The sequence below is a fragment of the Fringilla coelebs genome (assembly GCF_963513975.1).
Source record: "Fringilla coelebs genome assembly, chromosome: 5".
NCBI lineage: Eukaryota > Metazoa > Chordata > Aves > Passeriformes > Fringillidae > Fringilla > Fringilla coelebs.
This window is the reverse complement of record NC_140033.1, coordinates 30,361,179-30,384,865: the sequence shown is the minus strand read 5'-3', so window position 1 is coordinate 30,384,865 and position 23,687 is coordinate 30,361,179. Positions and strand designations below refer to the sequence as shown.

Sequence of the window (23,687 nt, the reverse complement as noted above, 5' to 3'; positions counted from 1 at the left end):
CCAAGAGGCAGGATATGCAATCCTGCATTCCTTATGCACTCGTAATACCTCTTGGCTTCAGTGGAAGTTTTGTTTAAGAAAGCATACAATCAGAACCTATAATTTCATTAATTGCATGCCACAGGCAGTCCATGTGAGGTAAGAATCATGAACCAAACTGGTTGGAAGGATGGTGGAACCCATTCGCCCCGCCTGCATCTTTGTGGACCACTGAGTCTATGCAGCAAAACCATGAATCCTTGTTTTCCCTACCCACCCATACTTCCAGCTCTTCCTCGTGACAGACTGTATCTGTCATGCAGACAGTAGTGCAGACATTTCATTCAGGACACATCTCAGCTCTCAGGTCTCTGTTACTGTTCTCCATTACCATCCTTCCCCAGACTCTTGGCCGTACTGAGGGTTTCACCCGGTGCAGATCTCTACTCTGTTGGGATTTTTGTATTATTCATACTAGGCACAGACAAAATGAATGCTATGTAGCTATTAGTACAGAGTGCTTTGACATATTACATATTTCATTAGATATCCTTTGGGCAATTTAGGAAGCATCATCTAAAAACCCTGTGAACAGACTTGACTTTTACAGTATTACTGTACACATAACTTTTCCATGCATACCATAAACATAAATGACTCTACTGGATGTGTGTTACAGATAGTTTAATGGCATCTAACAAGATTTACTTATATGTAGGAAGAAATAACATGGGAAAAAACCTCCCATATTATAAAGGCCTTTAATTTGCTAAAACATGAGAAAGAAAAAAAAAAGGCACTTGAAAGGTAGTTTTTTTCTAAATATAAAAACAATCAAATTTTAAAGGAAACCATTCAGAGGATGAAGAATTACAGGTGATGTTGCAGTGAGGTGACAATCGACAGATAGCTCTCCACTGCAGACTGACATTTAGAAGCACACAGCAGACAGTTCTTCAGCTACAAAACCCCATTACCTCCCCGTATAATAAATTGAAAACTCTAGTTAATTTCTACCTGTGACACTGAACACAATTCAATTTTTACAACACCTAACTAACAACAAACTTACAGTTTCTTTTACAACAGCCTTAAATCATAAAGCAGGAAAAAAAATTCCAGACTAAAAGTAAAAAAGTTTATTCTTAACTATCCTAAATGCTCAAACTTTGTAAGGAACCTTCCAGTGTGCAAATGCACACAAAAGAACAAAATAAAAAGCAAACAAATTGAAGGTATAAAAATGGGGGTAAGTTAGGGATAAGGAGGACAAAAAAAAACAAAGGAAAAGGGGAAAAAGAACAAAAGAACACTTTAAAAAAGAGAGAAAGAAAAGCATGACAATGAAAACAAATGAATAGTTGAAACTATGGTGGGAGGAACTGATGAATATTAACTTTTATTATTCCGATTACAAAATACATTTCAAAATTGGATGAAACACATTCTATGTATGTTTTGCCAAGGACATTCTTGGCAATTACAAAGTCAGGAAAATTATAATTCAATCAGTGAGGCATTACTTAAAACCACTTGAAAAAAGCAGATCATTTGAACCAGCAAACAGACTGCATGGGTAAAATTTTAAAGACTCAATATTCTGGAGCAGCGCAGATTGCACTCACATGTTGCAGAGTTCCAATAATGGGGCCATTAGAAATACAGCAATTTTTCTTCCTGGGTGCATTTTACCAATCTTTCTTCTCATAAATGAGCAATAAAGCCTCATAACTGTTTTCCATATAAAATGGGGGCAGTTCTAGAAAAAAACATCAAGCACTTGTAGAGTAAAACTTTTATTTTGCTAAAAAATATAGTTTAAACTTCTTTAAAAGCTCTACTGTCCACGATAACCAGATCACATCTATAAAGATGGTTGCTGTATTTATCAGGCACGTGGGACAGTTTACCATGCACCGAATCTGTGTGCTTGCCTTGAAATGGATGATACAGTCCTAAAAACGTTACGAATACGTCATTACGTCTGTTGCTACACTGGCAAAACCCACAACAAACAGGTCACCTTGACCTCTGTCATGTACACTGTAATTTCACAGAACTGCTGACACCCGAAGAATGGGACTGACGGAAAAGGGCACCAGGCATTCACCGTTCCCACTGGAAAAAGAGTGTGCCCTGCGTTCCCCGCAGGAGTGCTTATTTACATAGCGCTGTGACTGCGCTGTGAAGGCGAGCGATGCAGCCTTTCGATTGAAACCGTCAGGTTACCGAAGCCTTTGCAAACTGCCCGTTGCGCAGCCAGACTTTCAGAGGACCAAAAACGCCGTGGACTGGCGCTCCCGGGGGCACTTCACCAGCCCTCACCGCCACAGGCACCCCAAGTCGCGCTCCGCCGCGACCGCAGCCGGGGTAAAGGCGGGCGCCGCGCACCGGCAGGTGCGCAGGGCAGGAGCCGGTTCCAGCCCAGAACGCCCCAAGCTGAGCTGCGGGGTCATTTCAATCGCCGCTCCCGCGGAAGCAGGTGCGCCGCCGCCCCTGTGCGCCCCGGGCTGTGCGGAAGGCGCCGCAGCGCACCCCGCCCGCTCCCGCTCCCGCCCCGCCGCGCTGCGGGGGGCGCGTGACGTACCGCGCCGGATGGGGGCGGGGGGACGACTGCAGTGATGGAAAATTTTCGGCTCCTGCATCTCCTGCGCTTGCCCTCGCCGGTCCCCGCCCCTTCCCGGCTTCCACTCCCGCCCCCCATTCCGTCCTCGGCGGGGGCGGTCCAGAATCTTCGGCGGCGGCGGCGGCCGCCTCGCGCCACCCGGCGCCTTCCCGCCCGCTTCCCGCCCGCCTGCCCCGGCGACAGTCGCGGGGCAGAGCCACCGTCCTCCCTCCGGTCTCAGCTCTCGGGAGGCTCGTGTCCCCAGAGCTGCGGGCACTGCAGTGGGCCCAGGAGCGGGGATGGTGGTGAGGGATTCGCTGTCCTTCGACGGTGTGAACTGCTCTCGTGTCCCGGCGGCAGCCACTGCCTGCAGCAGACAGGCAGCCGCCCCTCGCACCCTCCGCGGGCTCTAGATGCTGCAGAAGGGAGCGAGTGCGATAACGCAGCGGTAGTAGGGCATCCTCCACACTCGAGACTGGCAGCCCCAGACTGGCGTGGGAGTGCACTGCTGCCGCGAGGACAGGAGCTGGGGAGGCTGCTTTGCGCCCCCCTGTTCCTCCAGAGTCAGCAGCCAAGCGAGCTTCCCCTACCCCCGTCAAGCCTCCTTCGGAGCTGTGTCCCTGCACCGCGCGTGTGAAGAGCTGCGGCCGACCGTAAAACCCCGCCGTCCATTTCCACGGGGGGCCGAGCAGCAAAGCCCTCCAAATCTTCTGGAGTGGTTACCTGAGGAAAAGGAAGCAGGATGTTCTGTTTCCCCCTCTCTTCCCTACATGGATTTATCGTGAATCACATCACTGGGGGGGAGTCTGTCATTCCGGTTCACTTCCCGAAGGAAGCGTTCGGGGAGTCTGACCGCTGCCCTCGGGATCCGGGCTTGCACGTGCGCTGCTGCGGGTGTTAAAAATAGCGAGTGACTGCACCGGGGAGCTATGATGGGTCAGTGGCACCTCGTCCCGCGCCGGAGGCAGGCGCGGGATGGAAGAGGGAGGCAGATCCTGGCTGAACCGGTAGCCAGCGGGTGCTGCAGTCACGCTGCGGATGCTGCACTGGGCCGGTAGAAGCGCCTCTCAGGCGGAGCGCTTTTGACAAGCACCGCAGCGTCCCGTCTCCGCCGTGTAAACCAGTGCCCCAATGTAAACACTGGAGAGCTGCTCGGCTCATGTGCTAGCGGCGGCGCTCCCGACCCCCGCCCGGCGCCCGCCGGTGACCGGCTCCCACCCCTCAGTCGGGGACGCCCCCCCGCCCGCGATGCCCCCCCAGCCCCTTGCCGGGCGGCGGCAGGGGGTCAGTCGGGCAGGGCGGGGGGCGGCGCGGCAGCGGGCGGGCGCCGCGCCCCTGCCGTGACACGCCCACATTCCTGCCTGAAGAGCGGCGGCGCCCCGAGGGGGCCGTCAGACCGAGAGGGACGCCGGAGCGATACAGACGCGATATTTTCTTTCTTTCCTTTTGATACCTCTGACTTTTTTACGCGATTTTTTTTTCTACCTTTATTTATCTAGGGACTTGTTTTCGCTGACATTTCATAGTTAAGGGCTTTTTTTCCCCTTGCAAGAAGTAGCAGCGGAGACAGGAGAATCTGGTTATTCCGAGGCTTCGGGAGAAACCCTCGCTTTCAAGTTCGTGCGTAGAAGGTACGGCAGGGGCTGGCTATTACCGGGCCGCCAAGAAGAACGGGGTGACTTTTCGGACGGAGCACGGCTCGTCCTTCGCGCCTTTGTCCGGTGGCAGCGCCCCGGCTTGTCGCCAAGACCCTGCCGGGCTCCACCGAGGCACGCGTAGGGATGCGCCACCGCTGCATCCCGGAAAGGTGGCAAACCCGCAAAGCGACTGCGGCGCGACGCGGTGCCGCGACCGGTTTGCGTTTTTCCGACACCGGGTCGCGCGGTGTCGTCGGCGGGGAGGCGGGAGGTAAACACGGGGGGGACAGCCGCGGGGCGGGAGGCTCCGGCAGCCGATGTGACAATCGCCCATCGGTGTTGCATCAGTCTGCTCTCCGCTATCGGGGCGGGGAGGCGGAGGGGGGAGGGGGGGGGGAGTGCGGCGTGGCGGTGCCGCCGTCTCGGTACGGCGCGGGCCGGGCGGTGGCGGTGGCGGCGCGGGCCGGGCGGTGGCGGTGGCAGCCGCGCGCCCCCGCCCCGGCGCGGGGCTCACCTTTGTCCGCGCGCCCCCCGCCCCGCGCGCCTGGTACTTTTCCACTCGGCGGCGGCGGCGGGCGGGGGCCGCGGGGCCACGTGACGGGCTCGCGCCCGCTGCGGCACTGACGTCGCCTCCCGCCCCCTCCGCAGGCGCGGCGAGTCCCGCCGGCAAGGACAAAAGAGCGGCCGCCGCCGAGCCCCGACCCCCGCCCCGCCAGCATGAGCAGCGCCGAGATGGGCAAGTTCAACATCTCGCCCGACGAGGACAGCAGCAGCTACAGCTCCAACAGCAACGACTTCAGCTACCCCTACCCCACCAAGCCGGCTGCCATGAAGAGGTGAGGGGGCTCCCGCGGCGGGCGGCGCCGGCCGGGGACCCGGCGGTGTCCCGGCGGTGTCTGTCGGCAAATCCGTACGGAAGCACGGGAATCGCTGCGGCCGGAGACGGGCGCAACGCTCCGCGCGCTGACACAGTCGCAGGTGGGGTGGTTCTTTCGGGGTTATTCCATCGGTTTTTCCTTTTCCCTTTGAAATGGATTGGAATAGCCGATCGGGAAGTGAATACGCGAGTTTCCCGTAAGAGTCGCTAATGATGTAACGTTGTTTTGCAGCCACTATGCGGATATTGATCCGGAAAACCAAAATTTCTTGCTCGACTCCAATCTTGGAAAGAAGAAATACGAGACTCAGTATGTAAGTACCCGGCGATGACGTTCAAAATAAACAAACAAACAAACAAAAATGTACTGCCAATTTCATGTTTGTTTTAATTCTGAGATGACTAATAACTTTCTATTAATTATTACCTATCCTCTTTCCCCAGCATCCGGGTACTACTTCCTTTGGAATGTCAGTATTTAATCTGAGCAATGCTATTGTGGGTAGTGGCATCCTTGGTCTTTCTTTTGCCATGGCTAACACTGGAATTGCTCTTTTTGTGTAAGTATCTTTTGATTCATCAAGAAAAACCCCCATCTTTCTGGTGTGTAATTCATAATGGAAAAATACATGGTGTAAGGATATGACCCCTAGGAAATACCCAGTCATTTTCATAGGTGCAGAATTGCATTTTAGGCTTGTTTTAAATCTAAGGATTGTGATACATTCAGAAGAACCTGCAAAAATTAAACTGTTTCATTGCAAGTTCTTCAACCCTCAAAAACATTTTACAGTGGGTTTTACTTGATTTAGCTGTAGTTTCTCTGTGAATAACTGATAGACTTCCCCTGAAACTTCTGTTATCCAAGTCCCAATCAGGGATGTGGTCTCACTTTCCTCAACTGACATCACTGTGCCTACAGAGTTACAATGTACTTAACCAATAAAGAAGCCTGTTTTATTGCTGTGCTTTCACTCTCTTCAGGGATATGGTTTCAGTTACACCTATAAAAATTTCTGTCTGCCTGCAAGGGAGGGATGTGGAATAACCAGCCTGTCTTTATTGGCCTGTCTACATTGGCAAAAGCTTTGAGGTGTAGGGCAGAACTACAGTAATGTAATTGGAAATGGCATAAGGATACAGTTATGAACAGCACTTTTAAATGCCTTGGAAAGTACATTTTTCATGTATTGGAGGCAGTTCAGCTCACACAACATGTATTATCAGTGACTTGACTGCAAATGAGTATCCATGGATATGTTTAAAGGAACTTTGTGTTTTTATCCTGGAAATAGATGAATGTGCTGAATGTTCGAGAACATGTGAAGAGCAATGTTTAGTTCAAAATTTCCCTGACTCTGGCTGCCAGATTTTCAGAAAGTAGGTCAGATTTACTTCCAGATGTTTCACAGTGTATCGGGTGGTGCTCAAGTTTCCTGAGGAAACTACCTATGTGTGAAGTTCAGACCTAAAGGATTGTAAACATACGGTGATTTGTTAATCTTTTACTAAGATTTTCACTTGCTTAGGTGATGCTAAACTGAATGAATGACTTAGCATGAATCTAGAATAGATATTCATGCTCTAAATATGTTCTGCAGCACATGAGCGATAATCAATGTAATGCACATTAGAATGTCTCTGAGGAGAGGAAAAAAGAGCATTTAAGGTTAGCTGTTTGAACAGACTTCGGGGGTCCTCTTTTCTGAGGAAAAAAATGTTTAAAACTGTCAATTTAACAATTGGGTGTTGAGGCAATTTAGTTGATTTTTATTTCCAGGTGCTGCATTCAGATCTTATTTGCATTAGTGCTGTTTGAAAGACAAACTAGCTTGTTACCTTTCAAAACTTGTAGATCGTACAGTTCTGAGGCAGGAAAACAGTTAATCACAGATGATATGGAGGATTTATGATGACAGTGAGAGCATTACAGGCAGCCCTTAATAACTAGGTTACAGAATCAGATCCAGATGCAGCTGATTAGGGCAGTAAGTTCTTCGAAGACTGTGGAGGCACTTTTGTAAGTGCTGTGACTTGTCACTTGTGTCAGCACTAAATAAATGAATAGAATGGTCTGGAAGCCAGAAACAGAGTGAGCTTCAAGATGAGTTTGCTGACTGATCTTGTCTACGCTGTAGGCAGCCATTCCATGTTAGGATTGAGAGGTCCAGGCTGTTTTAAACTAGTGCTGTTTTAAAGTAGTGTAACCCTGGCACTTCTCAGCTGTGCTGTTTCTACCCGATGGCTGAGTCAAATCCTAGTTAATCTCTACCTGTCAGAAATAGAGAGGTTTATTTGTGGGCACGTGTTAGTGTTGAATTGGCACAGTAACGTAAGTTTCCTACACAGATCTGTGAAACTTCTCAGATCTTTTTGTTTCCAGTTCTTTATGCTGCGTTTACTAACTTTATACCAACATTAAAAATGACACAAAAGGAAATGTGTTGTGGGAAGCAAAGTTTCCCCTTTTAAAACCGTTTTTGATATGCTGATTGTCAGGTTTCCTATTAAGCAAAATACTTGTATTGGTATAAGAAAGACCAGGGTTTTTTTTTTTAATGCCTTGTAATTTTCCACTGTGTTCTCCAGCAGCCGAGAAGTCCCCCCTAGCGTGCCACTCCAGGAAGTGCATTTGTTGTGGGAGAGATTTGTTGTTGAGAGACCCGAATTTTAGGTGATGCAAATGTGCTTCTGGAAATAATATGCATTGCCTGTAAAAGCTGTGGGGAAGATAAACAAGCCACTAGCGATTCCCATGTAAGCACATCTGAAGAGTTAACTTTTGAGGAAAGAATTTTTTTAAATGACAATAGATGCGTATTTCCATTTGAAAACACAGCTCTCAATGAGTCTGAATTTTCAGTCAATTCTTTAAGGCTTTTGCCGTTTCATCCTTACATAAAAAAAAAGAACATAACACAGGTTTAAGCTGAAAAGCTGATTTCTTTAAGACCAAGAGATAATCTTCACTTCAGCTGTAGTTAGCATCAATGTTGAACAGGGACAGGAAGACAGTTTCTTACAAGGATATAAACCTTCCCCCCCCACCTGCGCCCCTACCCATCTGCAAATCGGGCAGAATGCACACATTCCCATTGATACTTTAAAATTATTTATTATCAAATATAGCCAAGTATAATAGCCTGACACTTGGTGGTGCTTATGCCACTTTAGACTGAATAGAATCGTTGTTCAAGCCTACATTAGAATTTCTTTGTATGCCTCTAAAATGCAATTTAGTATAAAATCCCTTCTACACACAGCATTAATTGGGTCTTCAGAATACTTTTAACTGACCTTAGAATCTACTTTTTTCCCCATATAATATCTTATTGTGGATAATGTTTATATTTGATACGTCTTTATTTAATGAGGTTACAATAAGTCATTTGTGGCTATTACAAATTTGTGTGTTTTTCTCTCCCCAGGATACTCCTGCTGTTTGTCTCAATATTTTCTTTGTACTCAGTGCATCTTCTTTTGAAGACTGCCAATGAAGGAGGTATGGCAAATTACTATTTTACAAATATGCAGTATTTGTTTCTCACGGTATCTTCTTGAAATACACCCTTCCAATGGGATGTCGTATTTTCTTTCAGGATCTTTATTATATGAACAGTTGGGAATGAAGGCTTTTGGTATGGCTGGAAAGCTTGCTGCTTCTGGATCAATTACAATGCAGAACATTGGAGGTGAGGACAAGATCCTAAAATGTCTGTACTGTCAATAGTAATTGTTCCCTGCTTATTCTTGGAGACTTATTTGTCACACAACATGTGTTCATTAACTACTTGTGTTCAAGTGAAGTTATGAAACATGTTATGTGATTCTTGCATCGTGTGGCATATTCTATATTTGTAATGATCTATGATGTTATTCACCTACAGCTATGTCAAGCTACCTCTTCATAGTGAAATATGAGTTACCATTGGTCATCAAGACATTTATGAACATCGAAGAGACCACAGGGTAGGTGTTAGAACTCCTCATCAGAGAAACTATTAGGAGAAACAAATACGGAGACTGTATATATTTTTATATGAAGACCACGTTCGGTACACCATAGGGTAGCTCCTTATTCAGACAGAGATACAGTAAGTTTTCCCTTCCCCTGAGTGCTTCACTTCATTTAGATCCAGCCTGACCTGGGAAAGGGTAGAAAAATACAGGTATTGCATCATATTGCAGAAAGCTGTTCTGTAAAGAACATCAGGTAAGTGTTAATGTATGTACCAGTCAGTACATACACTTGATAAGGAAAGATAAATGTGATTGTGGTTGGTTTTTTGGTTTTGTTGGGTTTTTTAAAATTTATTTTCTTAATGCATTCAGAATTGTTTGGTCTGATTAATTTGGTTTTCTAGTATTAATATTGCGGCAAGTGATTAAGTGTAAGACTAAGGTGCAGTTATGCAAGGAATGTCTTAAGGAACAGTTCTCAAAAAGATTCAGAGACTAAATATTGACCTAAACCAGAGTTTATATGCCTAAGGCTAGAGTGGTAGATGCCTTGCCATCTAGCCCCGGAGACACCTTGACTCCAGAGTGGCTTTCCTGTGTGGCTTTAAAAAGAGGATTCATTTTATCTGACCATATTTTGAGTTCACCATTACAATGCTCTTAGTACAATCAGTGGAGAAGGGTGATCCTCTGTAGTGATCAGTCTGGCGCACCTGACTTAGACACGTTTTGTGCGTCTCCAAAGAACAGTTGATCATATCACTCTGTATTGAGAGGGTGTGTAAAAACAAGATGCCTGAGTTCAGATGGATAGAGTTAAGTGCTATAAATCTCACTCTTCAGAGTTGTACTTCTGTGCCTTGTCCTGAAGTGTCCCAGTCTTGAGAGGGCTGAGCAGCTCAAGACTCCAACTTACACCTAAGCCTGAGTTCAGAAGGTAGGCATTTTTCTGCCGTGTTCCCCAAGGGGTTCAAGCCATTTGGTGATGTTCATTCAGCTTGCTGATAGATACTGTCATAATAACAGTGCTAGCCATATTTTTTTCCCTTTCTTTTCATTTTTTTTAATGTACTCGAATACTGCACCTACCCTATTTACTTAGTAGCGTTATGTTTACAAATTCTTTGCTGGGAAGCTTAATTTCTCTCCTTTGGCTGAATTCAAGTTTGTATTTTTCAATTCTTAAGAGAGCCCCTGGAGTAGCCAGTATTTAGAAGGGGGCTCGGAGGCAAATATTTTTTAACTGTCCCATCTTCAGTAAAGAATTCAAAACTGGTTGCAATTCAAGAGGGGAAGTTAAAGTCTGTGAATCTCTCTGGATACAGCTGCTGCTCTGCAAATCTGGCCGAGAAAATTAAGAAATTGGGATCTGTATCTTAAATGTTTTCTTGTTGGCTGGCACTAGGTAGCTGTACACTGATTTAAAGTAAATATTTTCTCAGTGCTCTGGCAATCATGAACCCCATTTAACTGACTCTCTCCATGCATTGCTTAGGGGAGTCTGGGTGGCAACCATTGGCATGGATTCCACTCTGGCAGCCTGGGGCCCGAAATGTAAGCACTTACCTGTTTGAGTGTCCCAAAATAATGCTTACTGTAAAAGAACTTCTGGACTTCTGAGACAATATTATTAAAATTTGTTTAGCAGCTTCTAAAGTACTTGGCTATATTTTAAAACTGCACAATCCCATTCTTTACTCTTCAGGACGGAAAAACTTTGAAGTCCTTGATCTGAAAGTCCTGATGGCCTCTCTATGGTATGCACAATAGCAGTGCATGTTCTTGTGATTGTATCAACTGCAAGAAATTTCTTTGTTGTGATTTCTTTTAAATTTGCCACAAGTCTACTATATTTTTTTAAAATACAACAAAAGGTGTATGGTGTTAATGTCCTATACATCTGAAATTTTTTAAATACTCCTTTTTTACATCTAGTTATCCTAGGTAAAACTGAGGAAAGAGATGACTACATCATTTTTGCATTTACTATGTAAATCCAGAGCAAATCTGTTAATTGTTCCATATTTCCATTGCTATATAAAAGGCTATAATTCAGCAACTGAGTTTGCATATACAAATTTCAAATGAAATTTTTTACCTAAACAGTATACAGTCCATTTTAAAATAAATACTGTTAAATGATATCATAATAGGATGTAAAGTATTAATACTTGGGAATAAATGTGTAACTTAGTGTTACTTTAAGTGCTTAAAACATACAGGATGGTCCTGTAGGACTTTGTTTTTATGTGTTTCAAAAAGATGTTAATCTTCTAATGCTCAAAAATGTTTTGTGAAAAAATAGTTGCTGCTTCTTACAGAAAAAATGGCAGAAATGTTCTGAAGGAAAAAGCTTCTGAAGTTCTTACCATGTTTTCCCTACTGAAAGGGACGAAATGTGCCTCCAAGAGACTCCCAGTGCTTGTTGGAGTTTTCTCAGCCAGTGGGCTTGAGCTACTGCCTTACCTTCAGCCCTCACCTGTTTTTCTTTAATTCCCACAGGGCACCCAACAGAATCTTCTTTCCATTAAAAATGGATACCCTGCTGGGGCCCTGCAATATTGTAACACATCTGGAGAGTTGGGAACCACCACTTAAGAAAATCATTTTTTTTCTGTGATTGATCCCACTTGACTTTTTTCTAACCAATCATTTACTTTTCTGTCTTCTGACTTCCAGATGTTATTATTTTTATAAAAGGACACTAAAGGAAAGGCACAATGCAGGTTTGGGGTGAGATAAGAAACTATTGTAGGTTGTTAGGTCCATATAGGAAATCAAATGCTGTCATTTGTGACATCAGGTAGTGCATTTTTTTAAGGAGCCATATGTTGTAGAAAATAAGAAGGAAAACTAAACTGCAAATGCATTTTTAAATACTTAATTACTTACAAATACTACCTTCTTTTCTACAGAGAATGGTATCTCAATGGTGACTATTTAGTGCTGCTGGTGTCTGTCATTCTCATTCTTCCCTTGTCCCTGCTGAAAAATCTAGGTAAGTAGTAGAGAGCAATCAGAATAATAACCCATTGGAAGAACTGTGGGGAAATGTGTTGATGCAATGTTTGAGTCTTGAAATGCTGTGTCAATTAACAGCTGTCTCCAAACTTGTCTCTTGGGACTAATTAGCATTTAGGTAATTGCTGTCAGTCTCCTTGAAGAAAGGGAAAAGAAACCAAGACAAGTATACTAAATTACAGATGTGTGGAAAATAAAAGGGCAGCAGATAGGATGGCTTTACAATGAAGTTCAACAGTAACTTTGTTTCTGTTATCCCAAAGTTTGACCTATTTTGGTCAATGGTGAAATAATACAATATTGTTACCAGCTATCCTGTAGCAGCCCTCAAAGAGGAGAGCTCCTAACTCTGGGCAGTATCTTTTCATTTTAGATCCCGAGGAGTAACAGAATATTCATGCCAGATGCTTTATCTAAAATGGCTGTAATTCAGTGATACATGTGAATAATTCTGATAACAGGCTGTTTGTTCAGAGAATCCTGTAGTGACACTTGAATAACTGAGAGTCTCAATGTGAATTACTCTCTCAAATTACTATTTTCTAGAAGTAAATCAGTAAAAACAGAAGGAAAAAGGCTAAGTTGTCTGATAGTCTGTGCTATTAAAATCAATCCTATATCATTCTTAGTATGCAATAAACAATCCATATAGTTGCTGCTGTGAGATTTTTTTTGTTTGCTTCCTTTTCTTGTAAGTTAAAAAGCTTAACATTACAGACTCACTCTATGTACAGACCCTAATATGTCTTTCAGAGCCTTTAGATCTGGGTTGGGACTAGCAGAAAGTCAATGAATAATTAATTTGTTTTGTGTAATGCTAAGGGAATGACAATCTAAAGAGATCACTGGACAGAATATATTTGTCATTATGTTTTGACTTGAATGATGTTTCTGTGAATTATATCGTGGATTTTTTTATCTTTCTTGATCACAGGGTATTTGGGCTATACCAGTGGCTTTTCCTTACTTTGCATGGTCTTCTTTCTTATTGTTGTAAGTATAATCTTGTAAACTTAACAGTGCTTGTAAAACTGCATTTCAAATTGAAATTAAGCAGTTTCTAAAAATTTTCACATCTTGCATTAGTCAAAGTAATAAATGTGTGGCTTTATTTCCAGGTAATTTGGAAGATGTTTCAGATTCCTTGTCCTACGGACAGTGTCATCATGAACGTGACATTATTTAATGCAACAGTGGCACCTTTGGTAGCTGAAAACATAACAAGTGAGGATATGTGCAAGCCAAAATATTTCATCTTCAATTCACAGGTAACTGACTGAAAAATCAGATACTCTGTTGGGAATAACTGAGACTAAGTATGTAGCCGATAAATTAGATACTTTTTCCTTCAAGCAGTTGCCCAGCTTTAAAATTGGGATGTGTTAAGACTTTCTGTTCCAGTAGACTTGGGCGCTGTTTACCTCATGGAGACTGGGTTTTTCCACATGCCAAATACACAGAAATTAGAGGAGCTTGAAGTGCCTGCTCAAGTGGCAAAAAGCACATCTCTCATTCTTTAGCACAGCATTTCTCAAGCTTTCTCAAAGAAGTTAATGAAGCATTTTAAAAAGCAGATTGCAAAAGAAAATGAAGAAAATTGTAGAAGTGTGCAAATAGGATGTTTGACTTGTTTCCAGTCACAAATTCTTGACTCATGAATGCTCCCAATTACAGTGAAGAATCTCCACATGTGTAATACACAATATCAAGTTCAAGATCTAATGGCTTAAGCCTGTGAGTTGCTGAACATGATTTTAAATGCAAATACATTCAGCTCACCATTCAGTGACATTTGAGACTATCTAGTACCTCAGGATGTGGATTTAAGAAATTATGAACTTGTTTAAACTTTTTCCAAAGTTACCATTGTAAAGAATAGCTGGTCTTTATCACCAAACAAGGCCAAACCTGAAGAATCTCCTGATGATTTTTGTAAACTAAATTTCTAATGTCTGTTGAGATACTTAAGAAACATTCTTTTTTTTTTTTCAGACTGTTTATGCTGTCCCGATCCTAACATTTTCTTTTGTCTGTCATCCTGCAATTCTTCCTATTTATGAAGAACTGAAAGGGTGAGTGTTAGATATCTGTAATTTCACTGAACAAAAAAATATAGTATGAAACAGTATGTTCTCACTACTAACAATGTTCCTTTTTCTTACAGCCGAAGCCGTAAAAGAATGATGAATGTGTCCTATGTATCTTTTTTTGCCATGTTCCTCATGTATTTGTTGGCTGCTCTCTTTGGATACTTGACATTTTATGGTAAATATTGCCTCTCTGCTTTCTTTAAATTATTTATGTTCTGCAACATCGCAGTGTTATTTTAAAAATAGAACGAGCAAGCATTTACTATGCATTCTAAATATACACTGTTAGTTGGGCTTTTTTTTAGTACTTCTGTAAGTGCACACCCTAAAGGAGATCAGTAATAGAATTAGGCCCAAGACATAGGATTAAAATTGGATTAAAGCAGATTCCCTGCCTCCAAGTCATCCCTGTGTAAAATGGATACATTCTTACAGGACCTCTTGAGGTATTCAGTTCGTATTGATGTAACTATAAAATTTGCTTGGAATCAAGAGCAGAAGCACATGTTTAAGAAGTATGTCAACTAAATCTAACTAAAATACTGTTTTCTTTATAGGAAAAGTTGAACCAGAACTGCTTCACACCTACTCTGCTTATCTGGGTGCTGATGTTCTCCTTCTTATTGTGCGTCTTGCTGTGCTTATGGCTGTAACCCTCACTGTGCCTGTAGTTATTTTCCCTGTAAGTAATTTTTTTTAACACCTGTACTGCTGCAGTTATTTACTGATTTGTTATTTACTCCTGTTTATTAATTGAAAAACCAGAGAGTTTTTTTCTTAACTGAAAAAGGAAACTTACTCTGATAAACCTGATAAATTATATACTGTTAATTCAATAAATATGTAACATTTACTAAACAGTAGATACAAATATATTCAGTTATATTGTTTTCCTGGTAGGGTTATACTGGGGAAATGAAACAGATTGCCCCTCTATAAAAAAGCTTACACTGTTGTGTTATCAGCTTACAAAAGCCAGCATGTTTTTGTACATACCTTGTGGAGGCAATCTGGCCATATATGTGTATATTATTGAACAGCATCCCTAGATGTTACAAAATTTCCTGGAATTTTTGTTCAAACCAGGTACTTTTCCTTGGGTTTTTTTGTCCATATTACTTTTGTCTTTCACCTTTTATTGAAATCTGAAGCATTCAGGAAAATGCTGTTAAAATACTTTCAGAAGGACAGTCTAATTCAGGTGACAAATCACTCTCTTCCAAAATGAAGACTAAACTGTCTCTTTTTTTCCCCCCTGTCTTCCAAAGATCCGCAGTTCCATTACCCAGCTGCTGTGGGCAGGGAAGGAGTTCAGTTGGTGGCGTCACTGTTCCATTACCATTTCTCTTCTGGCATTTACCAACGTGCTCGTTATCTTTGTCCCTACCATTCGAGACATCTTTGGATTCATTGGTAAGCATCTTCTTGTCAGATCAAGCACTCTTTTGCATTTCAGAAAAAGCAGTTCCAGTCTAATTATTACCTGTTTATGAATATTTATTTCCATGCTTTTTCTCTACAGGTGCTTCTGCAGCTGCCATGCTGATCTTTATACTTCCTTCTGCCTTCTATATCAAATTAGTGAAGAAGGAACCAATGAAGTCCGTGCAAAAGATTGGGGTATGTATAGACAAATATGTAACTACAATTGCTTACTAATTCAAAACAAAAATTTAAGCATCTTCTTTCATGATTTATGCATTTTGAAGTCCTGGTGAAGGCAGTCAGTGAATTAGCATTTAATGTTATCTTGGTAGCTGCAAGGAGCTGCATAGGAACTCAAAACCAAGGAACTGGCCATCATAAGACTCAGTTCACTTCAGTGACTTCTTTCAGCGCCCGGCTCCAAATCTCAACAGTAGCTGGGTCATTCTGTTGCTGCTAAGAACCAGATTTCAACAGAATACCCTAAGAACTGTATTTTAAAAACCTTAACATTCTTCAAATATTCTTTTAAGATTTATTTTCATAGTTTTCCACATAAAACCTCATCTCTGCCAATTGTTTGGGTTATCTTGATTGTTCCTGGTGCTCTTACTAATTGTAGACATACTGACTTGTAATGCAATCAGATATACTGAGACAGTCAAGTTAGCACAGTGGCATAGCCTGACTGGTTATCAGCAGCGACACTCACTTCCCTTAGTTGAGGGTGAGGTCTGCTATACTGAAAATAAATGTACTTTCTGATTTGAGAAAGGACCCCAAATATGAGAAAGATACTTAGCTCCTTGTCGTTGGCATGATCTCTTGTCTCTTTTACCTTGTCCTCTGTGAGCAATGGCATTTGTGCTAGTTTATGGGCATGAATTTACAGGTGTATGTTGTGTTTTACCAAGTGTCATAGCAGAATCTGAAATACTTCTTTTATGTTTTCTTTTTCAGGCTTCATTCTTCTTTCTAAGTGGTATACTTGTGATGACTGGGTGTATGACATTGATTATTCTAGACTGGATCCAGAATGTTAAATCTGATGGCCATTAACTGCCCTGGTTTAATCTCTGTAATACACCACTTCAAATGCCAGTGTTCACTCAGATACCTACTGGGAATGAAAACGAGCTATTCAGCTTCCTTTAAAAGGCAGATTCTTTGTTGATGGTTCTTCTGATTGTAGAATATCTGAACTCTGTCTTTAAGAAACTATTCTGCATGATGGAAGTGGATATTGACATCAAACCACGTGAGTGTCTGGCTGAAGGAAGTGACAACTTTATTCCATTCCAGAGAATGGACAGAACTCTCTGTAGACTTTTATTAAGCCATGTTTGGCTTTTGTCATTGTTACTTGGATATTTTGTTATTTTACTTGAATGTGCCTAATGGAACCATTTGATGTGAGAAAGAACTCTTTAATTTACAGCAAAGTGTTTAAATAACCAATGAGAGAGCGAGAGAAAGAGAGAAACACTATTATTTTTTGTACCAAAAATTCTTATGGACCTCAAAAGCACTATTTTGACTTTAAGAAACATTTTTCTAAAAAGAATGAAAAAATAACATAGCAGAGCTCAGAAAAATATTTAATTAGTGTCCTAAATTAAACTTAGTTTGACTTTCTTGATCTCTTCACTCATGGCACCAGTGACAGGACCCAAGGAAAGGTCATGAAGCTGAATCAGGGTAGGTTTAGGTTGGATAACAGGAAAAGTTTTTTTTACCCAGAGGGTGGTTGGGCACTGGAACAGGCTCCCCAGGGAAGTGGTCACAGCACCAGCCTGACAGAGTGCAAGAAGTGTTTGGACAACTCTCAGGCACATGGTGTAGTTCTTGGGGTGCCCTGTGCAGGGCCAGGAGTCAGACATGGTGATTCTGATGGGTCCTTTCCCACTCAACATACTTTATTATTCTGTAGAGGTGTAATTAGAAGAAATTTTATTTTAAAAATGCTTCTAATGACCAAAACAGAAAATAAGCTAATTCAGGTCAAAATTTACTGATACTAAATGCTTCCCGTGAAGCTCCCTTAGAGAAAATAATCCTGAAAATCATTTCAGACTTACTAAAGTAACTAGAGTTACCAAAAATGGTATGGAAATGCAAATTTTCAAACTTTAAAAAAACCCACCCTTTATAAAAGGGTGCATTTGATAAAAGCGTAGTTAATCTAAAATTGTAAAGATGGCATTAACATTTCCCTTCTTGAGGTACTCAGTAGTGCAATTGAGTAAAACAGGGTCTGGGATTTTTGCTTTTTGGGTTTTTTTTCCTGTTGTAGGTAGAAACCGAATGGCACTGGAGCATATGATGCCATTGATACAAAACTCCCTCCTCAAGTTCCTTTTATTAATAAGGTCCATTGTCAGTTGTAACAATGTTTGTTGGGATTTTTTTTCTATCCAATCTATCTTGAAACACTCTGTAGGAAAACAAAAAAGTTCTAATGTAGTCTTCTAGTTGTATAATATTTAAAAACTGTACAGTATTTCTCAAATTCCTCATCCATTATTGGATTTTGAATTACTTGATTATTCTGTTTCTGAGTCAAATTCACAAAATAACTGCACCAATTTTTCATGCTTGGTACAAACTCTCTTCACATACACAACTGGGATTCCTCTTCCAATTTATACTGTATAGTAGTATTAAAGATAACCTCATAGACTGGATAGTCATCTCATACTTGTTTGCTTCAGAAATAGATACGTTTCTAATGAGCCCTAGCTGATGAAACAGGTGCTGTATGGTTGTGATGAGCTATTTTGTTTCTAGTGCATGTTTTCTCTTTCATTCTTGTCCCAGGTTGAAGAGAGGTAGCATTTGTATAACAGTGTACTTGGCTTATAAGAGGTTCTCAAACAGCAATATTGGGTACAAAAGCCTAGATAGAGATTATTAATGAAATAGTCATGGCAATGTGGTCAACTGTCTTCATCTGACACGATGTTTTAAAAATCTGATTTATGAAGTCCCACTCAGTCATCGTGTCAGAGAGACCAAGGCCTGTAATCCGTTGATTAAACAGTGCCTGAGACTTTTTTGCTCTTGTAGAATTAATCAGAAATAAATCTAAACAATAATCACCATTTGGCAGATAATGTCAAGCTCTGCCCAGCCATTTAAAATCTATGGAAAAACAACTGCAGGTATTTTGTATTGATACTTCTGCATGACTGTAAGTACTGGTCACTAAGACTATAATGTAAAACTGTAATGACAAGTTCAATTCCTCATGTGTTATTTGTATAATTAATTCGGTGGTACTCAACTGGCAATTATTGATCCTGGAGTCAGCACTGACTAACGCTCCGTAGGTACTTCTCTGCCTCAGGTACTGTGCATCCATGGCTAACTATCCCATGTTACCTGATCTCCACAGAAGTGCTGAGCACGTGCCTCCTCAGTACTTTGGCAGCTTTTCTTCTTCCTCCACAAATGTGCAAAGGTGGGAGAGGATTAAAATGTTGTCTACCTTTGAGCAATTTGTAGCACATAAGGGATGAAATTCTTCCCTTTAAAAAGAGGAAAGAAAGTGAGAAATATCCTCCTTTCTCACAGCAACCATAGAAGAGAAAGGAGTCGTAAGTGAGAAGTTACTACAAAGTCCTTCTTGGCAACCAGAAGGGAAGATGATTTTTGTGATGACACCTCATAGTGTATTGTACATGTCACTAATTCTCTGAATGTAGCAATTTCCAGATTATACATTATGTGTTATATAATTTGATGACTGACTCCACCTGCAACAGTTGAGTTCCACTTGGCTGGGTCGATTTCCAAGGTGTGATTTTTTTTTTTATTATTATTATTATTATTTTTCCAAACCTGTCTGTTTAAAGTTACCTACATTACAAACCACCTAAAAGAGCAGCTTCAGTATTAAACCACTGTTCTGTCACCTCAGTTAGACATTACTGTCTTCCATGATATTTCAGTCATAAATGTAACATGTTATTTATAAAGCAGTAATCCATTAAAACTAAAACTATTTTTCAATATTTATGATAGTCTATGTACATAAATTGTATGTGTGTATATACTGTAAGTATAATGTATATAATGGAGGTTTGGAGTCCAGGATTTCTGTATATATTCCTCTCTCATTACTGATTGTTACAGCATTTCAAGGAGTTGTCCATGTTGTACATCTGTGTAACAGCTGTCAAAGGAAAGAGCCTTTTTCAACAAAGTGTAACGCTTACAGAGATGAAAGGAGTTTGTTATGCCTAAGGTGTGTAAGAAAACACTAAGACTGTATTTATTACAAATGTATATGTTGCAATAAACACCAGAATCACTTGGGTCCATAGAAAGCAGTGTTCAGGTTCATGTGTACTTTCTCTCTAAAACTTACCATGGATGCTAGGATTTCCTGGATGCAGCAGTTAACCACCTCTGCGATTGACGCTGGTTCGGCCGCCAAGCTCGCGCATCCCGCGGTACAGCCGTGTACATATGTAAATACCCGCCTTCTTGGGAGAGGCCAACAGCCTAGCTACGGTTGCTGGATAGACTGGTGGCCAGCAACACAGTTTCAATGAAACATTGTATGTTTGTTTTAACTGAAATAAATAAACAGATAATCTTAAGCAAGGGTGTGATGTTTTTGTTGAGGGAGGCATTTGGGGAATTTTCTTGAGAGATGGTGCTAAAAGTGTACCTTTAATTTCATGTGTATTTAACTTACTGAACACTTTTCAGAAAAGATGGGGAGGAAAATAGCATGCAACTATGTCCACACCTTATTACACTACAAGGGTAAAGAGAACAAGTCTGGGCATGAGAGATCAAATTCTACAAGGAACCTGCATTAAGTAATTTCTTTTGTGGAAAAGGCATAGCTAGAGACAAGACCCAATGTGTTAGATCTTGTATAAGGGTAATAAATGAGTGAGTCTTGCTAAAATCCTATGCCACTTTCCTTCATTTGAATCTCCAGGAGAAGAATAACTGCTTAAGTAAAAAGTTACAAAACTGGTATGCCTGGTTTGCTTCCATTTTGGAAACTGGGTACGAACCAAGTGTAGCATATGTGTTCTTGGTTCTCCATAACACTTTATGTGTCATGAATATCTGTCCCAAATATTCAGAAATGGTGGAGAGACACTGGAGTTGTACCTCAGTGTGTCATGTGTACAGCAAAACACTATCCAAAAGGAATACTTAAGAAGGGTAGTTATATGCTCTGAAATTAGGAAATCCTCAATTAAGGTTGCATTAATTATAAGATTGCATAGTATGTTTTCCTGGAATCCACATTTAGTAACTGTTCATTATTTTATTTTTTAAGATGCTTTCTGTGTGTGCACAGTGTTTATGTGTTTGCTCAAATTCCAAAGCCCGTCCCAATGAGGGATGAATGCCTGCATTCCTTTCTAGTTCTCATTTTTGTGTCATGTTTGTGTAACATGGATTACTTATTTTCACAGTGTTGCAGGCCTTTAAGGTAGTAATCAGCATACTGCTCTGGGGACCTGGAGTATGGAGAGGAAGCACTGTGGCACACCCATGTACCTGAGTCCACAATTTAATGTCCTCCACTTGCTTATTTTGTATTTCAGCATTTGCTTACGTGCATCTGAAGCAAAACTTCAAATAGGTTCTGCATGATGATCATTCTTGGAACATGAACCCTAAAAATCAAGCTAGCCATTTGGAAAGAGTGATCATGTCTGGAAGGGTCCCAGTCTTATAAGGTGTCTGCCATCACAGAGGAACCTCATAGCGGTGCAGAAGCGCTTCCCCTAGAATGCTGCTTGACAAGCTGAACCATTAGGCTCACCTTTACAATCAGGCAATTCCATCAACTTAAATAACATGAGAAGCAGTCTTTTCTACATCTTATTTCTCACAAGAATGGGAACATTGCTTGTCTTGTGAGATGAATTAGATGGTGCAATGATTTTTTAAAAAGAAACTGAAATTATGTTGGTACGGTGTCTAAAATCCCATGCTTCAAGCCTCCCTACCTGCCATAAAATCTTTGCTCCAAAGGAGGGTTGTCACTTCTAGTTTATTCACAATGCTGAGCTTTGTGAATGTCTTGAGGTCTGTCCAGGAGACAGATGGCAACTTTCTTCTAGTTTCCCTGAAATTTGCTTCTTTCTTCCACCCTGGCCTTGACAAGTCTGTCGTACCCCAAGGTCGTGCCTAGCCATCTCACCTCCAAGTGTTTATGCAGCACTGGAGTGTATCAGGTCATGTCCTCAGGTCCCCTATGGCTTAGCTCATATCCCTGCTTCCCATTCAGTGTGCCCAGGTTTCCTTTCTGGAGACACAGAACAGAGTGTGGCCAGTGTATGCCCAAATTTCAGCTCCAGAAGAAACCAAGATACCATGAGGCAGCCATCCCATCCCCAGTGTGGATGTGCCCCGCAGCAGTTTCATTGGCCTTTCTACTTCCAGTCTCTTAAGTGTGACAGTCCAGACCTCACTTGCTTTCACGTCTTCTGCCTTCGTGCACAGCTGCTTTTGGCTGTCATAGGGGGACTCTTGCTCAGCTCTGTCACTCTTGTTTGCACCTTTGTCCCAGTTTGCCAGCTCCCCTTGAATATCATCTTTTGAAGTTCCTCTTGCAAGCCACCTTCTTCACCCCACTGCCTTTCTGATTGTGTGCCTGCCCCAGCCCAGCACCAATCCATCCACATTTTCTTTACCCAGCCACAGCTGGAAATACATTCCTTTGATTTTCCTAGTGTCTGCCCACCTTGTTTCCTTATGGCCACCACTGTAACTATAAGCCACACTATGTTTAGGCAACCCTTACCCCTCCAGCCTTTGGCTGAGCCCAAAGCCCAGCTGTAGAGGATGGCAGGGACAACTTTTCCAAGAAATACGAATTATTATTTTACTACAGGAAAACATACTCTTTTCCCTGATTTTAATTCTCAAATGGCCCTCAGCATTTAATCTGATTGGTTTTCCACAGAGATGCAGAAAAGAACCATCCTGATGCAGTTACTCATGACATACTTCAGTAAGAGAACATTCGGGTAATCTCAGTAACAGGTGGCATAACCAAGCAAGTTTGAAAGTACTATTTAAATTTGAAATAAGTGGTAATTTTTGTTTTCATTAATATTTACATATAGAAAAAGAAAAAAAATGTTTTCCAATTGCAGATCATAAACTGATAGGTGATATATGTTGGACAGGTACTAGCAGTAATGTAGAAACTCCGTATGGGTCCTGGAAAGGAAGTGTAGCTTATATAACTAGCTTTTTCATGATCTTTAATAGTCTTCTTCACTTCATCTCCAAACAGCTCAGATTGTAGCAAAATTAAATTGAGCTAAATAAGGTGCTCTGGCTATTCCCAAATGCTCAGGAGTTACTGGGCTGAGGCTAATGCAGTCAATCACGCATTTACTTTCTGCTAAAATAAATGTCAGTTCCGGAACCTGCAGTATTGTTCCTTCCTGCTCACTGCAGAGAGAGGGTTCAACGTGTTGGTGGAATGCACCCTGGGGCTGGAGCCCAGGTGACTACACAGAACAGACAGGCAGAGAGTCATGAACCGCCCTCTGGGCACCTCACCCTGCCAGCAGCACTGTCATCTGCAGGCCCCACTCAAACCCCACTGAGGACTTGGGCAATGACCAAAACTGGCAGGAGTTTATGTTGTGGGCATGGGGAGCGTGCCCCAGCACTGTGGCTGAGGAAAACACTGAGAAAAATACTTAGATGGGGATCAAAAGGCCACAGCAGGGTCTCAGCTTTGTGGAAATGTGAAGAGCAGCCACAGACAGCATGAACAGTTTCCCTCTTTTTCCACCAAAAAACAGTGGCAACCAGGAGACCTTCAGAAGATTGGTTTGAAAATAGCTGCCCCTAAAATATTCACGTCTGTGCTTGCTTGTCTGACATGGCTGGGAAGGCATCCACTATGAAACTGTTGCTTTGTGAGGATTACTGGACTTAAATGAAAATTACATGTGAGGGATGTGTTTTTCTGGGGAATGAGTGAGGAAGTTCCTAAGAACACCAGCTGCAGGAAGCTGAGCTGCCACAAGAAGCTGTTGTAACTTCAAAAGGAATTACCAGGGGCCAACACTGGGTGCAGGTATTTCTTGCCAAGG

General features: G+C 42.0%; 1 protein-coding gene across 1 annotated transcript; it reads left to right on the top strand.

Moving 5' to 3' along the window:
• The first annotated feature begins 3,852 nt into the window (after positions 1–3,852).
• Positions 3,853–20,192, top strand: SLC38A2 (solute carrier family 38 member 2). Its single transcript, XM_084206528.1, has 16 exons — positions 3,853–4,215; positions 4,870–5,057; positions 5,331–5,412; positions 5,543–5,658; positions 8,527–8,600; positions 8,698–8,790; positions 8,986–9,067; positions 11,974–12,056; positions 13,014–13,072; positions 13,198–13,347; positions 14,072–14,151; positions 14,244–14,344; positions 14,727–14,851; positions 15,438–15,582; positions 15,692–15,789; positions 16,555–20,192. Exons 2-16 carry the CDS (start codon positions 4,939–4,941, stop codon positions 16,651–16,653), a joined length of 1,506 nt encoding a protein of 501 aa, XP_084062654.1. The 5' UTR covers positions 3,853–4,215; positions 4,870–4,938; the 3' UTR covers positions 16,654–20,192.
• The last annotated feature ends 3,495 nt before the right edge of the window (positions 20,193–23,687 follow it).

Bases quoted from the DNA above. Each gene is read 5' to 3' on its own strand.
- SLC38A2 (XM_084206528.1), top strand. From the start codon at position 4,939: ATGAGCAGCGCCGAGATGGGCAAGTTCAACATCTCGCCCGACGAGGAC. The intron at 5,058-5,330 runs GTGAGGGGGCTC...GTTGTTTTGCAG, and splicing joins AAGCCGGCTGCCATGAAGAG to CCACTATGCGGATATTGATC. The intron at 14,852-15,437 runs GTAAGTAATTTT...TGTCTTCCAAAG, and splicing joins TGCCTGTAGTTATTTTCCCT to ATCCGCAGTTCCATTACCCA.